The sequence below is a fragment of the Branchiostoma floridae genome, unplaced genomic scaffold (assembly GCF_000003815.2).
Source record: "Branchiostoma floridae strain S238N-H82 unplaced genomic scaffold, Bfl_VNyyK Sc7u5tJ_398, whole genome shotgun sequence".
Taxonomy (NCBI): domain Eukaryota; kingdom Metazoa; phylum Chordata; class Leptocardii; order Amphioxiformes; family Branchiostomatidae; genus Branchiostoma; species Branchiostoma floridae.
The window spans coordinates 9,235-33,369 of record NW_023365833.1 but is presented as its reverse complement, the minus strand read 5'-3'; the positions used below and the strand labels follow the sequence as shown (position 1 = coordinate 33,369).

The 24,135-nt window shown below is 40.2% G+C and overlaps 1 protein-coding gene across 1 annotated transcript; it reads left to right on the top strand.

The window, feature by feature from the left end:
- Nucleotides 1–1,756: 1,756 nt before the first annotated feature.
- On the top strand, nucleotides 1,757–23,187 carry LOC118408767 (doublecortin domain-containing protein 1-like). The gene is made up of 30 exons (XM_035809626.1): nucleotides 1,757–2,044; nucleotides 2,689–2,812; nucleotides 3,056–3,137; nucleotides 3,453–3,538; nucleotides 3,884–4,045; nucleotides 4,402–4,648; nucleotides 5,709–5,883; nucleotides 7,703–7,861; nucleotides 8,458–8,661; nucleotides 9,066–9,280; nucleotides 9,702–9,772; nucleotides 10,117–10,258; nucleotides 10,583–10,635; nucleotides 11,008–11,214; nucleotides 11,641–11,769; nucleotides 12,319–12,378; nucleotides 13,202–13,301; nucleotides 13,746–14,195; nucleotides 14,596–14,676; nucleotides 15,460–15,581; nucleotides 15,766–15,829; nucleotides 16,783–16,884; nucleotides 17,476–17,506; nucleotides 17,576–17,681; nucleotides 18,232–18,339; nucleotides 18,795–18,869; nucleotides 19,072–19,146; nucleotides 19,538–19,613; nucleotides 20,062–20,174; nucleotides 21,066–23,187. The coding sequence occupies exons 1-30, from the start codon at nucleotides 1,854–1,856 to the stop codon at nucleotides 21,165–21,167; spliced, it is 3,912 nt and encodes a 1,303-aa protein (XP_035665519.1). The 5' UTR covers nucleotides 1,757–1,853; the 3' UTR covers nucleotides 21,168–23,187.
- The last annotated feature ends 948 nt before the right edge of the window (nucleotides 23,188–24,135 follow it).

Genomic DNA, 24,135 nt, shown 5'->3' with positions numbered 1-24,135 from the left:
CAACAAGTGGCGTCTATTTACGCACAAGATTTAACTTTGCATTCAGATGAAAGCTGGAAAAATATATGAGCGCTGTAATAAGATACTATTTGTTCTGCATTCGATTTCTAATGTTTGCCAACTGGATGGGTGGACGGTATGCCGTGCTTTTCCCGGGGGTCAATGACCTCGGAGCGCCACGTTGACGTGTAACCAAGGAGCCGGCTTTTATACAAGCTTGGTGTTACGTAACAATAATATTGTTGCTTGAAAGCGAGAAGTTTATGAACCAATCCTATCTTTAAAAAAACAATATGTGGGGTGTTGCTGACATTTTAATGAGCAAATGAAATGATAGTTACGGGTATATCAAGGAGGGTATACAGAATATAACATTGCGGTCCCAGCGGTCGCGGCAGGCGCAGCGGACATCGCGCGGTGATATGGGGTGACTTGGATGGTCGTAAAATCAAACGTCTAATTATTTTTCTACCGTGTAAACTGGTGCCTCATTATCGATATCCCCAGTGATAATGAGCTGACTCCCCGCTGATCTTGACTCCGCCCTAAACGTGTGCACGGCGTGTATACGATCGTGTGCGCGGCGTGCACACGGTTGTCTCCGATCGTGTACACGTTAAAATACACGTTTCCCCCACTGTACCTAAGTTCCCTCTGTCTTATCCTTTACTTCTCTTGCTATCTGTACCGATCATATGTTACTAGCACATGTACAACTGCTAGTATTCCTGTCAAAAGTGTGGAGAACTATGACAGCCCACCTCAGCAAAGACTGATATATGCTGCAAGAATGAGTGAGTGCATGAGTATCTCTGTACTGGTGGTTATGCAGTATAAAAAAAAGGAAATGTGCATGGAAAGTTTTAAGAGCAAAAAGCTTGGTAACTCGTAGTTATAAATTAAATCCTAAGGCTTGTACTTATAAATCAAATCCTTGTTCTGTTGCCCCCAGAGTGGACTAATCTACAGCCGTGCCATGCCCCAGCTGGCGCTGACTGTCAACGACAACCATCGCGTGGAAACGGAGGTCAGCGAGGGGCTTACTGTGGCAGGATTTGGGGTTACCATGCAAAAGAGGTTAGTATATATGTTATGTAAAATCATGCCTTTCTACACATTATTTTTCATTTAATCTACACACTTAAATATGTTTATTATTAAAAGATACCCCCATAAAAATTTGTAACACAGATAAGAAACATGAAGGCACTACTCTTATGTGAAATGTCTAGGCTCTTATGTGAATTTCTTTCTGTGAGTTACTTTAGCTAAATTGCTTCCATATTTTCACAGTGCACTAAGAAATATTTGTCGTAACTTTTCCAGGATGGTGGGGAACCCTGCACAGCAGTGGAGCTTCAGTCCCGATGGTTACATTTTCTCCGTGGTTAGTACTTGTATCAAGTTTCTCTTAAAGTTTGTTATAACAGTTTTTGCTAATACAGCAAAGCTCTAACATGATATGTTTATGCTAAGTGACTTTGCCAGATAATTTGTGAATAAACATACATTCTCAGAGAAGCTTAAACTCTCCATGTAGCCTAATCTGCATATAACATATTTCAGCAGTTTTTATCCCCATTTTCCAGTGCTAGACCATTTGAAAAAGAATTATAGGCATGTAACATTGATAGCTATCTATGACGGCCTGCCACAGCGAAGTCTGATATGCAGCGAGGATGATGATGATGATGATGAACATGGATATTCAGGGTGGCCCAATGGTATTGTTTTCTTCAATTTCCTTCCAGGCATATCCTGACCTTGTCCTGACCTTCCTGGGTGACCAGGGCTCCGAGCCGACCTCTGACCTCATCACCCCCGGCCTCCCTCAGGGTGTGACAGCGGTGGACATGAACGGGGCCTCAGAGGACAGCGACTACCGCCCAAACCTGGTGGATCTGGACGGAGAGGAGGTGCTACATAGCCCGCGGGTCGACCCACTGGCGGGGCTGGGGGAGGGGAACCAGTTCTCTGGACAGAAGAGTATCGTGGACGTGGTGGAGAAAGTGCCCGCAAAACATCCCTGTGCCAAATTTCAAAGGTAGTGTCTAATTTGTGTACAGGATCAAATGGAGGCAAATGGAGGATTCCAACTTTACCAAGGCCACATAATTTGTCTTGATTTACAATTCTCAGTTAGTGCTTTTGAAACTTTCCTGGGTCTAGCTTTGTAATCAGATTTTATCCAAAATTCTTGTCGTCTGATTCATAGTCCAAGATCCACTTACAAAATGCAGTCATGAAAGTCTTAGAAACATGTCTTGTTTGCAAATCAGCCACAAAATGCCTACAAAAGCATTTCTGGCCTTGGCAAATGTAATAAATTGCACATATGCTGTTACCCTGCAGCTGCTCTCCTTGGTGCTGAAACACAGGTGGTAATGGTTGTGGGCCATCCAACTGAAAACTTCTTAAAGTTCCTGTTCTCTAAAACCTCCTATTAGGAGTCCTGGCCTTGCTAAGTGTGATGAAATACAGATACACTGTTGCCATGCATGTGGTTGCTGTCCTTAGTGCTGAGGTATGGGTGGTAATTTTTTTTAGCCATTCAACTAAAGACCTCTTTGTTTCCTGTTTCACCATCCCAGCTCATAAAAAAAATATTGAAAATCAAGACAAAATAAGAAAAGGTTGAATCATATAAACCCTGAAATAAAACCTGTGTCTTGTCTTAACTGTAAATAGGTGGGCCCTAAAGCAGGAGGACCTGGCGAACATGGGACAGTGGAAGAAATCCAAAATCTCCAACCCTGAGTGGAACAAGCTGGCTTACTCCTGGCCAGTCACAGAGGACGGGGTCTGGAACAAGGTATGCAAAATTTGAATATCCCACAGTTTGTAATCTAACCTTGAGTAACTAGGGGTTAACTTGAAGAAAGTGGGAACCCTGGCCAAAAACTGCCCTGAGTGGAAAAGGCTTGCTGCCTAAAGTGTCACTAGACACAGAGAGATCTAAGTCTAAGTAACTTCTTATCTTTATTTAGTATTAATTATTTGAGACATTTTCTTTGTAAAGTGATATAGTATGGTATGTATTCTGTTTTATCTTCAGGAATTTAAGTGGCCCCTGGAAGGTTTTCTCATTCCCATGGCCCCCCCTCTGAGGAAGTCTAAAAAGAAGAATCCAAATGGAGGTGAGTACTTTTAGACTGTTTGATTGTTAGTTTGAACCTCTATTTATTCATGAGAAGCTCAAATCAGCCATCAGGCCGCTTTTCATTGAGGTCATGAGGGAGGTAAGGGTCAGATAAAATATACCAGAGATACAGATTACATTGAGTCTTAATAATCTATCAACCTATATCATTACACATACATGGTACCTACATTCTCAGCCATAGATGCCTTGTTGGGGTACTCACAATTCATACAGTTGAGTTGTATTATTCTACTTGAGCATGATAAGATTAAAACGGAAAATTAACTTATTTTTCCTACTTTTTCTCGAGTTGTTCCCCTGAGGTTAAAGGTGGTGAGAAATGGAGACAAGAATCCCAAGAACTCAGTCGTGATTGTGGGGCCAGACCTGACCAATGTAAGTTGTCTACTTTGACTTGTGTTTGTTTTGCCTTGCAAATGATTCCTTCCAAGAACTTACCTCATCTTCCCAGTCATACCCAGAATAAACACTTTTTGTTAATGATTACAATCAACTTAGCAAGTTGACTTCATACCTATTCTGCCAGGAGTACAGTTCAATACTGAAACCATTCCTTAGATTTTGTTTTGTTGTGGTTTTCCAATAGCCAGAAAACTAAGAAAATAAGGCAAAATATAGCTAGGTTGTGTATGTACTTAGGGACATGTATTTTTTAGTTGCCATTTTCAATGGTACATGCTTGTATTTATCCATGGTTTATCTTTTGATTGTATGCCACAGATGATGCGTGACATGAACAAGACTGCTCTGAATGGGAAGAAAGCGCTCCACCACAAGCGGCGCTCCTCCGCCACCCTACATGTGGATGACCTGTCAGAGGACATGGCCGACGCCCTCCACTGTGATAACATGCCCAGATTCAGGGAGCTGGAGATGCAGCTGGTGATTTTATCAAATTTTTTTGCTGTATTTGTCTACTTTTCACTCAGAATAAGTAACATTTTTTACTTTCCAACTTTTATGTTAATTTAGTAGCATCTCTTGAAAATATTCTTTCCACCAATGTGAACTTGTGTATGCTAAGTTGTAAATATTTGATGAAAATTTCTGCTAAAACTCAAGATTAAGTATACCTCTCTTTTTACTTTTTGACTACACTAACTGTGAATTAGTGCATGTAACAACTGAATAGGATTTGATTTAAATCAGCCATCATTTAAGAAATGATGTATTCTTCTATCTAAATATTTTGCAATGATTTCTTACAACAAATATTTTACTTCCCTGTATCACTACAGTTTCTGGAGAGATGTACCACACTGATGGACCTGCCCTTTGCGGCGCGGCGGCTGTTTGATGACAACGGGAGAGAACACAGCACGCTGACAGACCTGAAGCGGGACCAGGTCGTGTTTGTGTCATGCGGAGAGGCGTGGGTCGACCCAAAACTGACGGAGAGCGAACGACAGAGGAGAACACTGCTGGCCAATCTGGCATCAGACGTGGCACAGATCAGGCACTATGTGACACTCAGGAACCCAGAAGGTATGGTGCTCTCTGTTTATTTAAGTCTTGTCTTTATATGTTTTTTTTTGTTGTTATGGTTGCTCATTTTATATTTCGTTGCTCATTCTTTACAATGTACATGCACATGTACCTTTCAAGAGTAGATTTACACAATGATATAGTAAGCAAATGCTTGAAAAAAGCATTCCTGGCCATGGCAAAGGTGATACACTAACATGTCTGTTTGTATACAGTTACTGTCCTTGGTGCTGAACCACAGGTGGTAATTAATGTGGGTATTCAGTCAAAGACTTCTTTGTAAACTGTTTTCGCAACCCCATCAGAGAAGACAAGAGAGTGCATTTGCTAATGATAACCTGTATTTCATATTCATTCCCCTTGGATGATTGATAGGAGACCATACTTGGTCTATTGCATATCAGAGAAAAGAATAATGATAACAACATAGAAAGAAGTGCAGTGACTACAAAGACTTCATTGTTGTTCGTTATGGTTACTTGTTTTCTGTGGACCAGGTGTCTTTACAATGTACATGTACATGTATCTCCTCAGGTTAGATTACTTCCAAATCTACAACAGTTATATGTATGTATGTGTGTGTGTGTGTGTGTGTGTGTGTGTGTGTGTGCGTGTGTGTGTGTGTGTCTTTTTGTGTTTCCAGATTTTTGTAGTCAGCATAACTCAAGAACTTCTGGATGGATTACAATGAAATTGGATATGTTGGTAGGTGTTGGAAAGATGAAGGTCAAGGTTAATCGTTGACCCCAGGTATGTGACCTTGCAGCATAAATTCCGTTTTTTGTATCTTTTGACCTGGACGTGCTTTACCCCCCAGAACTAGTGATGATGGTGTCCGGCCCCCTCCAGCCCGGCTCCCCTGTGCTGGTAGAGAAGTGCACCCTGAGCCTCTAACAGAACAGTGTTAACGTGGATTGTTTTATCCCTCCCACCAGAACTAGTGATGATGGTGTCCGGCCCCCTCCAGCCTGGCTCCCCTGTGCTGGTAGAGAAGTGCACCCTGAGCCTCTAACAGAACAGTGTTAACGTGGATTGTTTTATCCCCCCCCCCCTCCTCCAGAACTAGTGATGATGGTGCCCGGCCCCCTCCAGCCCGGCTCCCCTGTGCTGGTGGAGAAGTGCACCCTGAGCCCAGAGCAGCAGGAGGTGATCGCGCAGGCGGAGCTGAACGGGGACAGTGGGGAGCATGGGGAGGAGAAACCTCACACCCTGGAGGATATCCTGGGGGAGATCGGGTAAGACTGACTCCTCTTCTTTCTATGGAAGTGGCCGCTATCATTGTGTCAACTATTTTGTTACTTGAGTAGGGGAGGCCATCAGCGCAAGATGTCTTCCGTAATTTCAGTAAAGTTTGGAGACCCTTGACACAAAGGTGTCGATGGTAATATTCTGGGGGAGATCGGGTAAGGCTCAGCACTGGGGTCTATCTATAACAGTTTCTTTGATACGGATTTCTCAATAGTTGATATCTTGATTATACTGAAAGCCATGTTTTTGGTTCAATTCAATTTACGTAATATTGTGTATTGAAATAGATATATTTAGACTATTTTTAGTTTAGGATACATTTCAGTGGTGAACGTGCTTGTTAAATTGTTTTATCATGTGAAAATCAATGAAAAGTGTCCTTTAGATGAATAATGTGCATGTATCTTGATGCCTTTATTAATGCTCCTTTGTCCCAAGTAAGTTGCATGCAAATACCATGTCAAAGATGAAGGAAGACAAGTGAGTTTGTTGGTTGGTTTAGAACCAATACATGAAAATTTATGTTGACGGTTTTGAACTTTGGCTGTAAGTTGTCACCAAAAGCAGACATAACTTGCAGTGTTTTTGGATGTGTCTTCTAGCTACAGTATAGCTTTGCTTTCTTGCTATGACCTGTCTTGGTGTTACATGTGTTCGGTGTCAATGGAAAAGGCATGATTCAATTCAACATTGATTGAAGTCTTGCTTGCATAAAAGAACTGCAAAAGAGTTTGATAAAGATATTGATTGACACTTTTGGTAAATAGTTGTGGACAAAACTAGATTTCTGTGGAATTTTGAATTTGCTTGACATATTTACATTGTGCACATTAGGTTATCCTGTGTAGTGCTTAGTCCCTTGTTCTAAATGATAGCTCAACCTACATGTATACCTGACCTGATCTAAAAGTTAGATGTTACAAATCTTTTTGTCTATTCAAATATCAATACTAGGTGATTAACACAAAGAAACTCTGTAGGGGGGTGAATCATTGTTGACGGTGTGTGGCTGTTTTCTCTCCCTCCCCTGTAGGAGTCTAGTGTACGAACCCTCCTGGGTGTAAGTTTCCCTCCCTTCATGCCTTTCACTCCTCTTCACTGCACTGCCTGTGGATTTCCTTGTTTCTGTGGATGTTAGTGATATTATGTATATCTAATGGTATTTGGTGGTGAATGAATGCTGCATGCTATAGTATAGATGTACATGACATTATGTTGTTGTCATGGATGGTAAGAAATGGTGGTTGTGATGTGTTGTATGTGTATTACTATCTGCCTGTTATATTATCTAAATGCAGATCCATTATATCTTCTGTCTGTCATATATCTAGATTCCCACCTTTGTCCTATGTTCATGTTTGTACGTAAGTTGCACCCAGAATTATGACTTCTCATGAGGTCAATGCTTGAGATGTCTGAAATGGTGAATTGAACTGCTTTAAATTTTTTCACACAGTGGCTATGACAGTTTCTCAGTCAATAAGACTTAGTTTGCATCAGTAATTTAAAAGTAAATATGATATCAATAAACAAACAAACAAACAAACAATTAACAAGTCAGCACAATGCATCTGCTAGCTATCCAAGATTTTAGATAATTAAACTTAAATGAAAGTTGTATCTCTAGTCCTTATTGACTGAGCAACCAGCTCAATTCACAAGCTATACTTCCAAGCTGTCTTAAAATGTCATTCAAGTCAGAAAACAGAACAGATCAGTTTGCAACCTTTAACAGAATACTGTATGCTGTCAGTAGACAAAAAATGCATGTATTTCATGTCATCTTCTACATTCTCCCTGTTGCAGGTCAGCCCATGAGAGATCCCACCAGCGATCGGAGGAGAGGCTGGCGTCCCGTAAGCGCCCCTGGGAGCAGGGCTTCACCAGCAAGTATGATGAGATCATCGAGCTGGGAACAGAGGAAGAACCTCAGTACAGCGATATGGCTCTGTACAGCAAGTTCAGGTGGGACAGATGGACAGCATGCATGCAGTTGCTATTACACTGTAGTTTAAAGTCTTTAAAATATTATAGGATTATTGTTGTTAGCTACAAACTTTATGTGATTTATTCATTTATTTATGAATTAGTCAACTTGATGTAAAATTTCAACAAAAAGGTTTTGTCTTGAACTTTGCTGTGTGTGCAAATTCAGCATCTAAGTTTTACAAAGTTAAATTCAGGTCCGTTCATTTTCATGGAGGCATGATAACAACTATACATTGATACATGTATGTACATGTACATGACTTTGTATAACTGTTACAGTCAAAAGGTACATTGTATGGTGGCCTTTTTGGTATTAGCTATTCCCCTAGAAGTTGCCTGCTGAGTGCACAGTATTTTCTAAAAAGCCATTTCTCACTATACAGCTATATATGGAGATCTTTACAAAAATTTTTCCCCTCTTTCCCTAGACCAAACAGCCGTTCCTTACTGAGTGCGTAGTATTTGCTAGAAAGTCATAAGTCGCAGATATGGAAATTTTTCTGTCTTTGCCCAGACTGAAGAGCCACTCCCAGTAGCTGTAAAGTCATAATTTTACTTTCCTCCCTCCCCAGACCGAAGACCCGTTCCCCCCGGAGAAGTTCCCCCCTGAGTGCCCAGCGGTTCCTGGTGCAGGACGGGTGGGTGGAGCTGGCAGACTGCCCCGGGCTGGTGCTGGGGGTGGCCGAGCAGGACGTGACCGGGACAGCCGTCTCCGTGGTGATCGTCAGGAAACGGGATGACGACATCAACCAGAGGTGGACGCTCAACAAGGATGGGTATGCTTCTCTTTGTTATAATAATTATCTATCAATTTTTACTGGCCTCGTTTCATAAAGGTAAAAGTATCAAGATGTGCTTTTGCAAATTGTAACTTAAATCCAGTCGTGTTGTTTTGTAGGTGTTAAAAGCATGTTTTGGAACATTCTTGCAAATTTGGTAAAATGGTCTTTTTCCAAAAGGACCGCTTTTGTGCTGATTCATGTTTATTGTACAGTGCTAAGCACACTGTCTTAAGGTTTGATTTTTCAAGGATTGAAGAGGCCACACAAAAAAATAGAAAGCCTAATGTACAAAGCTTTAAGAGTCAGTGTTTTAGACTAGAATCAGTCATGATCGACATTGTATGTTAAAGTGTTAAAGTTTTAATGCCGATTTCTTTTTTACTGTCATCACCTTGTAGTTCCATCAACATCAAGAGCAACTACAGCCTAGTGCTGGGAGTGGCCCTGCCTCCCCTCCCCCCTGGGGAGGATTCCCCACCCCCAGGGTATGCAGGTGTGCCCATCTCCTTGCAGCCCCGCAGGGTGGCGTCCCTCGGGGCAGCAAACCAGCGCTGGCTGTGGGACCCTGTCACTGGATTCATCAAGGCTTTCGCTACTGATGTAACTGATAAAGGTAGGAAGGGTCATAATTAATGATAGTTTATTGATTGCAGTTCCAATGTCCAGATACATGCCAGCGCTGTGGTATGGTGAATTGAGTATTCAGGCAGTACAAACAGTCACAGGTACATTAAAACTTAACATAGTAAAATGATAGAAAATTTAAGTAATAAGACTAACATGTATGACGTATGTTAGCTATTACTGCAGAGAAATAGTTGATACATAATTGATACTGGTATTGCAAAGTAGGTTCATGTATTATTCAACATTCCATGATATTAAAAAAATTGATAGCAAATTAATTCATCGTTCAAACCAAACTTTTTGAAGGCATTGTTTTCTGTAGTTGACATGTCACAAGTTGTAGGTTACTACTGCTGATTGTACTTGAAAGGTTGCTGATGAAGTTGCATTATGATCTATTTACCCAGAAATTACAGCAGCAAATAAGGCAGGGGTGTGTACATATGCGGTTACTGGTGCTCAAGAACTGGAACAACCTGTAAGTCTAACTTTTCTTCAAAATAAGAATACAGAAATTGTGAAGGAATATCTGACCAACAATCTATTAGTAACGTCTACCTCTGACAACACTTTCTTTGTTTTGTTTGTAAATGGCATGATTATGCAGTCATCTGCATGCAGTGTCTTATGGGCACAACTGTTTTATGCTTTCAATTGGTGATTTGTTCATTAAAAAATGTGTCAAAGAAGCTAACAGATTAAATTGATAGGATTCAGATATTGAGTACCTTTGATAGAATTTAGACATTTGAAATTGATTCACAAAGAGTCAGCTTTCTCTTTGTTGTGAAGCTATTATGTTTGCATCTGTCCACATTGCAGGGTTACACATGGGCGATGCCCACAGCCAAGGGGAGCCAGCAGGCCATGGTGTGTGTGGCCTGTGCTCGTGCAATGCGCGGAAACTTCCGCCTGACCAAGCTGAACGTCAGCATTCCGTTTTCCTGTGCCATGGGAACTACAAGTAAGCAAAATGTGTATGAGTCACGCTTATAGATTACACAATGAAAAAGTCTTGGGTTTAATGTCAAATGTTAGTGGTCACAATACAGGTATATCAGCCTTTCTTTGCTAATTGATCACAAGTTAATTGATTTAAAGGAACATGTAGACTTAAAGTACTTCAAAACATTATAACTTAATGAAGTTTAGATTGAAAAATAAATTGAACCTCTATCAAGCTCTGCTTTATTTCAAGAAGATTTTTGTTCACTTTTCAATGGCAATATTGTGCACTTATAGAGTAAGAAAGTGTGTAAGTGTTGTTTTTCTTATCTCCCCACTGCAGTAAAACAAAAAGGACAGAAGTTTGGTGGCTGCTTCCACTGTCTAAACGGAAAGGTATGTCTTGAGTCTGAGAGCATTTTTTAATGTTGGGTAAAATTGGATGTCAAAAGTAAGCTGAAAACATTCACTAAATCAGATAAAATATGGGGTTTTGTGTAATTGTTGACGGAGATATATGTCAATAGAGGTTAGGAATCTAGGTTTAACATGTGAGATGTACAGTTTCGATCATATACTTGTTGGATATAGCATTTACTGACAAAAGACAGCAGATGTTATCTGAAATGTCTGACCCTGTACAAAACTGGAGCAACTTTTGAGTTGAGAATGATTGAGATAAGATAATCATACATCACCTGATTTGAACATTCTGAAGTTAGATATATAGATGTTTCTTGAGTCTACAATTTGTTCCATTCCCCTCAGGTGGACCTGTCCACTTACGAAGCCGAGAAGGCGCTGGAGACTTGGGAGGAGCAGCTCGAGCAACTTCGTAAGGAGCGCAGCGTCCGAACCATCCAGCGTCAGATCTCCGCCGTCCAGATGGTCCAATCACTGCGCGTCCTGGCCTTCAAGAACGGGGAGGGCTGGTTCGCTGATGGGACGGTGCTGGTGGGATCTAGTGTATACGGGGTAAGGTTTGGTTTGTTCTTGCATTGTTAATTTAAAGGGTTATCAGACCATACATAATATTACATTATGGTTAATACATTGTTTGAGTTCACACAGTCATGTTAATCACCTGATGAAAAATTCACAACATCATTGCCACATGTATGTTAGCATTGGAGAGTCTCTGACTGTCTGTGTCTTTTGAAACCTTACAGTCATTGTAACAGGTATGATAAGAAATAAAGGAAATGTTGCAGATGTGTTATATAATGTGCTGTGTGAAAATGAGAATTTCAAGTTAGAATTTTGGATTATTATCAGGCAAAGCAAAAATCAATAGATGAGAAAGTTTACAAGAAATGTGTACATTGAATATGTTTTGTGAGACAAATGTCACAAGCCATAAAGCAGATGATACTCACATTGAAGTCCTGTTATTATCCACAGTTATTGGAGCAGGCGACCCACCGTCTGAACCTGGCGAGCGCTGCCCGGCGGATCTACACGGCAGACGGGAACCTGGTGCTGGACATGAAGGAGCTCATCGACTGGGCTGTCAGCGACTATGAGGAACAGGTGGGCATTTCGCTATGGTGTTGTATTATCTCGTATACATCAAAGCCATTCATAGTAAGAAATGCCAAATAACGATTAGTTAATCACTATACTAGCTGGATATGATTTTGCCGTCATGTCAAACAAATCGTATACATCAAGAAGAGAAGCCAAAAGTAAAAAAAAAAGAAGCATGCATTATAAAAACATGAAGATGAAGACTTTTAGCCAAGAATTGAGACGAATAGATTACATGTCAGAGCTGAAAGAATTATTGTTGAGTCTAGTCTTTTTACCCTTGTCTGATACTTAACTCATTTAGCAAAATACATTGACCCTTTTTCAAATGAAAAGGCAAATTGAAAAAGAAAAACTGGCCATAGAATTTGAGTTAAGTTTGTTCCTATAATAAATTTGCATTAATAATTTAAGACCCTGCATGGAAATATAATTGTGATCTCACAAGTTTAACAGCATCAGTTATTGTTCCCTGCCGAGTACAAAGGATCTTGAAATACGGATGTTCTGAATCATTATTTCTTTGGTGATGATGTATGAATGATATTTCAGATTAAAGAGGAACAGCAAGTAGCAACAAATGGGGAGTCAGGAGAGTCTAATGTTGAGGCAGTAAGTCTGTGTGATCTGAGGAAATAAGGGCACATTATATCTTAATACACATGATGTTATGGTACAAGTACCTCTCACTCACTCACTATCTGGTTTATTGTCTGTCGTTGTCTCGTCCCACGAGGGTTAACAGTGCTTGCACATACTGGTGTCATGGTGGATGCTGTTACCAGGGGTGTCAACTCTTTTTGCTATTCACAAATGTTGTATGATGATTGTAAGGTCTCAAACTTAAAAGTTTTGCACCTGTGGTGCAAAATTCAGCTGTCTTATCACTGGAAAATCTTACATCCTTGTCGATGGTCATTTGTCACTGCCTGCTTTGAAGTTTTATGGTGTCAAAATGATTATCGTAATGATGAATGTCACCATGCACACACACCATCTTCAATTTTTTTTCCTTCATTCCAGTGATTGGATATAAATGAGGTCTTTTGAATCTTGGTCTGTGATCAGTTCTAAACAAACACACCCTACCTTTCCCTTGGTTATAAGTTAAATGTTCTTAATAACAAATGTTACAACAGCCCTTCTTTCAGTACCATGCACAGGGTAATAAGGAACAGGCACCAGGACACCCCTTCTAATTTTTTAAATAAAATACTAACAGTAGTCCTTGTATTGATATCATATATCATTGTTCCCATGCCCCCCTAGGTTCAGGCCTATCTTCATGATGAGAAACACCATTTTGTACACCAGCCCTTCTTTCAGCACCATGCACAGGGTAATAAGGAACAGGCACCAGGACACCCCTCCTGTCTTTTGAAATGAAATAGTCCTTACATTGGTATAATAGATCCTTGTTCCCATGCTCCCCTAGGTTCAGGCCTATCTCCATGATGAGAAGGACCAGAGAGAGATGACTCAGGAGGAGAACAGGAAGGAGGAGGGGGGAGGAGACACGATGGAACAGCCCGATGGTAAGTTCAATTTCCATGTACTAAGAGGCTTTCTATTTAGTATTTGAGACAAAGCAATTACTCTTTTTGGTTTGTATATTTTTGAAAAACAGGACTATTTAACCCATTGAGGAGGTATGTGAAATAAAGTAGAGTAGATTCCTCACACTACCGATTCAGGACTTATTAATCCTTAAAAAGAACAAATTAATTCAGAAAAATGTAACGGATATTTGAATCTTACTTTTTTGTCAAGAAGAAATATTGTCTATTGTTTACGTAGTTTTGTTTGTAATTATTCTTCTATATCAGATTGCTGCTTTGCTAATCCATGTTCCTCTTTATGACAAGCAATTTCAATCGATAAAATTATTTGGAAAAAATTAAAAACTGTGATATTGTTAGGTGTCAAAATAGACTTTTTTTTGTTCAATTAAGATGAATTACATCATTTTCTGCCCACAGAGCCTGAGTTCACGTACCGTTACACCAACGACGACTTCGACTACTGCTGGGACGGCTTCGAACTTCCCGAATCCAGCTTCACCTTCAGCTTCGAGGTCAAGGCCGCGAGCGACGCCCACATTGCCCTGTCGGAGAGCAACGCCAACGAGGACGGGATGTACGAGATCGTGATCGGGACCATGATGAACAGAATGTCCGCCATTCGCCAGTTCAAACACGAGGGCCTGCCGGACATCAGGATCACGCAGAGGACTCCCGATATCCTGTCCGCGACGGAGTATCACAAGTTCTGGATCAGCTACGACGGAAACGGGACGATCGAAGTGCGGAGGGACGAGGAGGCGGACCCCATCGTGCAGTGGACCGATCCGAACCCCCTGCTTGTGAGATATGTGGGTTATTCCACCGGACATGGGTGTGACGGGGAGTGGCACTTCACCTTCAAATCAGGTGTTTATCTGTCATTTATGGTCACCAAAGCTTCATGGAGTTTGTATCGGCCTCTTTTTTATCTAAGAATTTATCTAAGAATTAAGATGATATTTTCAGAGAAAAGTGTTGGTCACAATTTACCTCCAAATGAAAACCACAGCTGCTTCGATTTTGCTTTCAATTGTTACAGTCTTTTTTGCATCACTGTTTTTGATGCAAACTTAGATTATATATCTGAATAGGAACTTCTTCTTTGTCAAAGAGACATATAATCTAAATTTGCGAGGTAAAATTGTGCAGTCGTTTGTGCAGTCAGTGAGTAGTAAGCTGTTGCAGACTCAGTAGTGCTAAGTGTATTATTTTGTGAGATGAGGTTCCATTGTTTGAGCACTGAAGTTGATTGTTGTGTCGTCCACAGATGAGGATGAGTTAGATGGAGGTGGGAGGAAGACAGAGGATGACAACATGGCTGACAGCTTCAAGAGAATGGACATACAGGGTAATTTTACAATACACGTATTATCATGCTGTGATCAATTTATTAAGGGTTGTTGACCCGACCTGAGGTGTATATGGTGTCATGACGCCTGGTCATTTGCTACATTTTTGTATAACCACCAAACTAATCCACTGAGTGTGCAAAGCTGTCATGAGTAATTTAGATAAATGAAAAATTTAATGAATATACACAATGTACCTCTAAGTAGCAATGTACACAATGTATAATGTTTCTACAATGCACGTCCTTGGTGGCCTCATATTGTACAGCACAGCAAAATTTCATACAGCCATATTGTACAGCACAGCAAAATTTCATACAGCCAGCTTTGAACTGCTCTGGAAACTCATGATATACTTTATGTCATACCTGGGTCACGATAACGTTCAATACAGGTGTTCAGGACTGGGTGTCAGTGGGTGATAAAAAGCAGCATCACGCAGGTTTCCAATCTTCATCACAGTCAGGCTGCCATAGAATATTTCGAAAGTACTCTGTATACGCCGATCGAGTGGAGCGCGATCAAAAACTCCAATAACTAATTCAGACATTGGAATTGCTGTTGTAACAATTTTTGTTTGAGGACACCAAATTTTCTCAACTTCTGGCGCATTTTGCATCGAAACATAATTGTTTTTTTCTCAGGTGGGTATGACATAAATGAATGCAACACTCTCAGTTCCAACCCTCAGACTGGTACCTGGTACAGTACAGATGATACAAAATATGTTGTATTCTATATATTGTATAATATCATTCTAATATATCTTTTTGTTATGACAGAAAACACCACAAGATCGACTCTCAGGGACAGGCCGTCCTCTGCGCAGGTTGGCGACCGCGAGCGGCGGGGAAGCGACAGCGGGACCCGACAGCGACACAGCAGCGTGGACGTGAACATCCAGGAGCTGATACGTCACCCCATCCCCGTCTGGGTGTCCTGTGGGGAACCCTTTATCAGTCCCGATGGTAACGTTTTGTTTGGTTAAATTCAAACCTGTACATTAACGTTACTATAGAACAACTAACATGATACAGAGCATGGGTACAAAGACATACTATCAGGTACTATTAAAGCAATACGTCCAGGAGCTGATTCGGCACCCCATCCCCGTCTGGGTGTCCTGTGGGGAACCCTTCATCAGTCCCGATGGTAATGTTTTGTTTGGTTCAATTCAAACCTGTACATTAGCAACAGTACTATAGATTCTGAACAACTAACATGATACAGAGCATAGACACTATTAACGTGTTACGTCCAGGAGCTGATTCGGCACCCCATCCCCGTCTGGGTGTCCTGTGGGGAACCCTTCATCAGTCCGGATGGTAACGTTTTTTTAATTCAATTCAAAACAACTATAGAACAGCTATATAGAACAACTAACATGATACAGAGCGTAGGTACAAACTTTAAGACATATCATCAGGTACAATTATAACACAATACATCCAGGAGCTGATCCGGCACCCCATCCCTGTCTGGGTGTCCTGTGGGGAACCCTTCATCAGTCCGGATGGTAATGTTTTGTTTGGTTCAATTCAAACCTGGACATTACCAACCATAGATTCTGAACAACTAACATGATACAGAGCATAGGCACTTTTAACGTGATACATCCAGGAGCTGATTTGCCACCCCATCCCCATCTGGGTGTCCTGTGGGGAACCCTTCATCAGTCCCGATGGTAAAGTTTTGTTTGGTACAATTCAAACCTGTACTGTATCATATAGATATATAGAAACCGATATCCGTGGACTTGATATCCCTAAATAACCTGTTTTGTAATGGATATAGGTTAATGTAGTGTTACATATACAACTAACATGATAGAGAACATAGATACAGGAATACAAAGCACAATACCCACAGTATAAGTGGCAATGAAGAACTTTATATAATTATCATTTCATGATGCTACTGTATCAATATCATCAGTGACATGACGAGATCAGATCAGAACTCCAAGATGAGCTCTGCTGGTTAAAGAAGAGACACAGTACATTTTGAAAGCTCCCAAAGTAGCAAACTTTGTTGTGTGAAATTGTTCATGACAAGTATCTTGTCCAAAGTGACTAAGTCTAACATGGACTTCCCCTCCTGTGCAGTTGTCGCGAGTCAGCGAGCGCTGGACCAGGTCCATCGTGAGGAGCGGGAGAGTGTGCTGAAGGAGCTGCAGAAGGAGAAACACATTCTGCACCAGATGCAGGGTAAGTCACTTTTTTTTTTATTCCGCATCATGCAGATGCAGGGTAAGTCTCTTTTTATTCTGCACCATGCAGATGCAGGGTTAGCCACTACTTATAGCCTGGTATCTGCAGCAGATACAGGGTAACACACTTATTATTGCCTGGGATCCAGCTGTACTATAGCCCCTGAGTCTCTTCTGTCTTGTCCACATTATAGCTGAGCCTCTTGAGTCTCTTCCGTCCTCTCCGAATTATAGCTCCCGAGTCTCTTTTTTCCTTTCCACAAAGAGCTGTTTGAAAATAAATTACATTTGCCGAGATGACAGAAGAGACTTGGGAGCTATGATACAGCTGGATTAGCAGGCTACACAACTTTGATTACATTTAACCGGCGCCGAAGCTACAAGTTTGTCTCGGTGGAAATGCCGGATACCATGTTGACACCTTTCTAATAGTATGTGCTTATGATTAGCCTACAGCCTATATTTGTTACCAGGTCCTAAGGAATCCTTCAAGTAGTGAAGACAGTGAAATTTGTAATGTTTTGAAGACATGGATACGAATAGGAAGGGAAAAGCTTTTGATTTTCTTGTTTAACAAATTTTTTGACAGGTCGGCGGTACAAGGGCCTGTCCCACCCCAGGTTTGTGTGTAAATGTTCATGTTTGTTTCCTGTCCCAGGTCGGCGGTACAAGGGCCTGACCCACCCCAGGTTTGTCCCCACCACCAGCAGCAGGAACCCTGTGATGCTGGAGGGGGGGTGGATGGAGCCCACACGGGACGAGGTCACCAGGGAGGAGGCTGTGGAGAAACTGGAGGTCAGTTAGGGTCAAATTAGGAGGGGTGTGAAATGTTAGAAATCATAGTTTTGACCTGCAAATTTAAAAACTGCATTAAGGCATACAGCTGAAGATATTATGGGGTTCTACTTAGCTACCATTGAAAGCAATACAGCAACTTCTTTTAAGCTAATAGGAAGCATTTGAGCGCCTTGAACTCTGTATACCATGTTGGGTCTGCAGTGCAAGGGCCTGTCTAATAAACTGTAACGGGAATTCTATGAACTTAAATTTACCCTATAAATGACAGCCTGAAATGTAGCATGATATGAGAATATGAACTTGTTATGTCATCATCATAGTCATGTTATGTACTGTCCATTATTATTAAATAATATCATGGATCAATGTTGTAAAAATTATTAATGTTAACAGTATCCATAGGGAAAAAAGTTGGCATATATATTCTATATTTATGTATCTTTAGTTTGCCATTGCCCTATATGTTCTCTGAGTCAGTTTATCATAGTTGAATATAGCAAAGAGTAAAGCATACTAATCATGAAGCCATACATCGTTTCTCCCCCAGACCCACCTGTCTGAAGTGAAGGCAGTTCAGAAGGTGGAGCGTAAGAAGGCAGGGGTGGGCCCTCGCACCGTCAGGACCAACAGGAAACTCTACGAGCAGCCGACCACGGTCAGTGCGATTACATGTAGCAATACACAAGTAGCAGTACAAGTAATACTACAAACTTTAAGGTATTCAGTGTTGTTGTGAATATTGTGTTTAGAGTGATGTAAGAGCATTGTAGCTAAGGATAACATAATTTACTGACTTAGAGGTAGCTTTGATATGACTACTGGTGAAATGATTATGCAATATCGAAAAGTCGGTGTGTCAAACTTTGACTTACAAATGCATGATATACTCGTTTCCCTAGTATGTGGGGTTCTAATTTCTGTGTCCTTGACAGTAGCTGCTGCTCATTGTATCAAGCATCATGAGTTTTTTTTTATATCACTGTGGTTTGTTCAAGTAATAAACAGCATATTACATAGTTTTACATAAAAGAAAACAATTTTAAATGTAATTTTCAGAACCATGCTATCACTTTTCCCTGGCCAGTCAATAAACAGTTTTTGTCCCTACAGAAACGTGTGCTGGTGTACCCCAATGGAGAGTCAGCGGACAAGGCTGTGTATGCCTGGGGAGCCAACCTACCGCAGGTAAGGGTAATGAGGAAAAATGGAAAGATAATCCGCTTGAGTCAATGAAGGTTAGACATCCAGGTAATAAGACATGCCAAAAAGCAGTTAATGCACCATGAATAATAGATGCCAAACCACTCATAATAATAACACATCACTGAAAAAATTTGAAGGAAAAAGAGAACAAAAATAACTGTTTGGTGATGTTGTTTTCCTCCAGCTGCTTGAATCCTGCACAATTCGTCTGAATCTGCAGAGAGCAGCACGGACACTGTACACTGCTGATGGACAAAAGGTGGGTTTTGATGCTCAAAAAGTAAAATTGCCCATAACTTCAACATTCTTGGCACACTAAAACTACATTGTTCTTGAAGACTTCACAAGAATGTCCTGAACATCTGGATACTTGAAATGTTCATGTTCAATGGGATTTCTGATGGAGCTCCATATTAGTAAATCTCAATGTTGACATAATTATATACTTGAAACAATTGTCTTCATGAATGGATAATCAAAATAGCTTGCAACTCAGGATTTGTTCCATATTTATATCCACATTTTATAGCAATGTCCTCACCATACATATTTCTAAAGCAGGATCTTTTCCCTCTGAGATACATGTAATCCTTTGTTTGTTTGTTTATGAATTTTAAACTCAGTGTATCATATTTGTGTATATTCTGTAGGTGCAATCGTGGGATGATGTGGAGAGGGATCAGCTGTTATGTGTGTCCAGTGGAGAGGGTTATATGAACAACAAAGGTACATGCTGTCTATTGTTGATCTTTAGAACCTCAGCTTTATTACTACAACTTACGGCAAGCAGGTTACATTACCTCCAAGTCACTGCAGCTGTATTAGAAAACATACAGAGCAGCTCTTTGAATTTCTCCCCTCTGAAGAATACAAAAGCAATAGTGCCAAAACTTGCATGAATACTGTCATGTAGGATCTCATGATTTTATGATCTTGACCTATTCATCCTACACATTTGAGTCTCTTTATCAGACTTTGAGTCTTTTAAAAACACAAAACTTGAGCCATTAACAGAGTCACATTTTAGCCAATATAAACACACATTGCCAACTTGTTGAATCCTGTCAGCATGCATCCTCTTGAATTCCAAAGTGTTTCTTCAATTGTTATGAATCATAGAAATATTAGCTGCCATGGCTATGATATTAAAATTCTCATCTTCCCCCTCCCCCAGCCTCGAGACGGAAGGTTGAGGTGAAGGCGGCGTGGTCGAGAGCCAGGAAACAGGAAGGGATGGAGGCGACCGATGTGCTGATGGTCACTCCGCGCTCTAACCCTAAAGTAGAGGTAACTTAAAGGTTTTCTCTGCATTTAATGTTTGCCAGTAGAATAATGATATTTAGTATCTTACTTAAAGTTTTCTTTCTTCTTTTCATCATCTTCATGTGAACTTAGCATTTGTATAGTGTTGGGCAATGTCATTTCGATTTTGGTTTAAACCTCCATTACACCTCCCCAAGTTGATTGTCAGGTTGGAGGTTTAAAGTGCTTGTAAGCTCTCAAATCTTGATTTTAAGCTCTTGCCCTTACTCTGTGTAACATTTGTAGTTTATTAGTCTTTAACTTTGATGGTAGTTGCTTTTAATAAGTGACAGAAACATAATATGAAATATGTAAATTACTTGTATATAGTAAGTACCTGTTACTAAATCTAATATTTATCTTCTTTCTTCCATTGACCATTGTTAACAGTCTACAAAGGTATAAGCTGTATGTTGTTAGACTACAATATTTTAAAGCACTGAGTTTCACCTCAAGATCTAGAGACCCTCTAGCACATTGTATTATTCAAAAGCTTTTTTCAAATGGTTCTTTTTCACATTAACCACTCTGGCATGACATGACACCTGGTAATATTGCTGATTAGAAATAGCCAGCACTGTTGAGGCACAAATGCATTTTAAATTGAAAGGTGCTTTTTAGAAGATTACATTTAGTTCCACCAGACTGAGTATACAACAATCATTCTATCCAGCACAAACCATAATTTGTGACGCATGTTCCATTCACAGAATGTCATAATTAGGTCCTTTGGGAGCTGTAGTTTGTTTGGGAACTGAAGTCTATTCATTAGAAGCTCAAATCAACCTGCAGGCCTCATTGAGGTTGCTTTACTGGACAAGATAAAGTACTATGAAGCTCTCTTAACTGTGTTGTCATCCTTTCTTTAAATTCCAGGTTGACCCGTACGGCCCCCCTATCCTGGCCCTTCCGGCTCCAGGGGAGGGAGGCAGCAAAAGGAGACCCCCCCTCCCTCCTTCTGCTGGCAAGAGGAGGTAAAGCTCGGACACCCCCAAACTGCAGTGGTACTGCCCTGATTTCACTCAGTTTCGGATCATTCCACGTCTAAATGGGGACAAGAAAATGAAATATTACTAGTAAATCTAAGTCTATTCATCTACATCAAAGATATCTCTTGTCTTTCCAATTTAGGATTTTGTATGCCAACGGTAGGGCTGTATAGAGATGCTAGAATTAGGCGACCTTCAATACATGTACATGTAGCCATTATAAGCTAATGATGTACATAGTTACATGTATACTGCCTGTATACTGTGATAGGAATGCTTTGTTGTACAGAGGTTAATGTAAGGTTGTTTTTTGAAGGACATGTATATAGGTTTGCATGTGTTATATCTGAAATGAGGTATGGTAATATATTAGTACAAGTTAGGAAGATAGGAAAGGGGAATCTTTAAGCTGTAAAGTTATCTTTCAAAAGTTACAATATATACAAACATTACTGTAACAATGATTGTAATGTTTGTTATTAGTACAAACTGCTTTGTGACAATTTAGGGAACTGTCATAGTGATAATAATTTTGTACCTTTTACTGATCTTAATGTACCTCTTCTTCCAGACTATTCCATTGACCATTTGATAATCAAACGTATCAACCTTACAATGTTTGTAGGACTCAATCATACTGCCACTATGAAGTACAAACATATCAAAAGAACATGACATCTTATTGCATTATTGCTAAGTATTGCATGGTAGGCAATTTCATTAATGGAGGGCTTTAATGAACCACTGTAGGGTAAAGTCTTTCATTGTTATGGAATGGGTGCAGACATGCATCAAAGAATAACATTTGTGCTGCGTCATGGCTTTGCATGGTAATACTGTAAAATGCAGAAACTTTCACGATGGTTTAATGTTCGCGGTTTTCACCACGAACTTGTCTTGGGAGTGGTAAAGAATACAAATTTATTATGCTTTAACCCTAACACTAGAAATGTGTTGTGTACATTATTGTACATAGTATAAAATGCATCAACTTCTGGATTTAAATGTGGAAATGCAATTTTGAAGGTAAACTGTGCAGCTACTTTTTGAAACTTTGTATCAATTAATACTGTGTGTGCTTTCTCTACCAATATCTCAGCATATGACCTCTACACACCTGTATACAAAATTGCTTTGTTCCATGTGCTTAGAAACTTTAAATGATTGATAGTTCAAGGTTTAGTAGCTTGAACCAGTTGTTATTATCAACTATATGGTGGCTGAACTCCCCTGGCAAATTATTATCCCTCTAGCAACATACAATGTAAAATATAGCTAGTCTTAATCTCATAGCCATAGAGAATATAAAATGTTCATTAACATCTGCTTCCATTACTGTATTCTATGATGCCATACTGATAACTTTCTTGCACAACAATTGTGCAAAGTACAGAGCATTGAAGCTATACAGTTTCCTAATCCTAATTTCAGCATGACCAACAGGTCTATTTTGGGCCACTATGCTACTTACATGTATGTACACAGGGGTTGCAATGGTAATCTCTTCTCACAGAAAGGCAACAACTGACTCAATTCAGTTTTCTTTCCTTTTTTGTACTTGGATATGGGGATGATTCTATTCTGTAATGTTATGTGTCTTACAGATACCACGACACTAGGTATAATTAGGCACTATACAATGTCAAGTTTGATTTTGCTAGCACTGAACTCACTGCATCCACTTTGTTCCCATTGTTACTTAATATAAACTGCTGCTATTTTGTTTGAACTTGCATCATAATGTATTTCAGAGTATATATATTGTTTTAGATTAATTAACATACAGCCACAGATGATTTGAAATCGTATTTCTTACATAATGTTATATTGTCATCATTGATTGTAACTATACGTGTAACTTAGATAAGTTGATATATAGGTTTCTATGATACGACTATTGCTCACTCAGTTATCACTTGTAATCTTCTCTTTGACATCCAATTATATAGAGGGTTGATAAATACATTTGTACATCAAGCAATAAAAGTACATGTACATTGTTGAAAATTCGTGTAGTTCTTGTCGACGTGTATGACTGATTGTTAGCTGCATAGTGTAATCTTATTTTTTCTATCATATGCCCCGTTCTCTGTTCACACTCCCCACCAACCACATGTCGCAAGGAAATTAGGAATAGGGGCATGAGAAAGGTTTTGAAGTTCCTTGTCCACCTATTTCAGCTGTGGGTGGCAGAGGAAATAATTTTGCAAGAGTGAAGAGTACGGACAGAGAACGGGACATGTGATAGGCTACAATGCCCACTAACTCCACTAAACCACAATTCCTCACTACCCTTTGCTTATACAGTAGAAGCCGCTTAATTGCACAGCCTATTTGCCAGTAAATTTCGTGCAATTATCCGGATTGTGCAATAATGCAAAGCTATCTAGTTGGACCGCACCGGTTTGGAATTTGGGGATTCTGTGCAGTTAACAGAAGTGTGCGTTTATCCGTTGTGCTATTAACTGGCTTCTACTGTATTGAGTAATCTACCGCTAACCCCTACGCAACAACATTGCCATGACCGCGGTCCTATGAAGTCCAGCGTTGAGGGTTGCTTTTATTAGAGTTAGTGACCGCTGGGAGACCAAGCATTTCATAGATCACTCAACAAATATCATGGATCCGCACAATTAACGATTTTGTCACGTTTCGCATTATATGGGGTTACACGTGACGAGTAGTTTTGGTCGCTACGGTTTCACACTGCGCTCGCCGTCAGGTAGCAATGATCAGTGATGTAGTAATGTGCTCTGGGTGGATTTTGGAGAGGACCCGCCCTCTATTGTACGTGTAGATTGAAAAATTGATATTTCAGACGCACGCTATAACAATGCCCCTCCCTGGTCGTAATAAAGCAATTATCATTATGTGGGGTATCAATTGACGGGAAATTATTTCCCTGCGTTGTGTCGGAATTAACGCACATGGCCTTCAGACTTGCTTGCTCGTAGGGG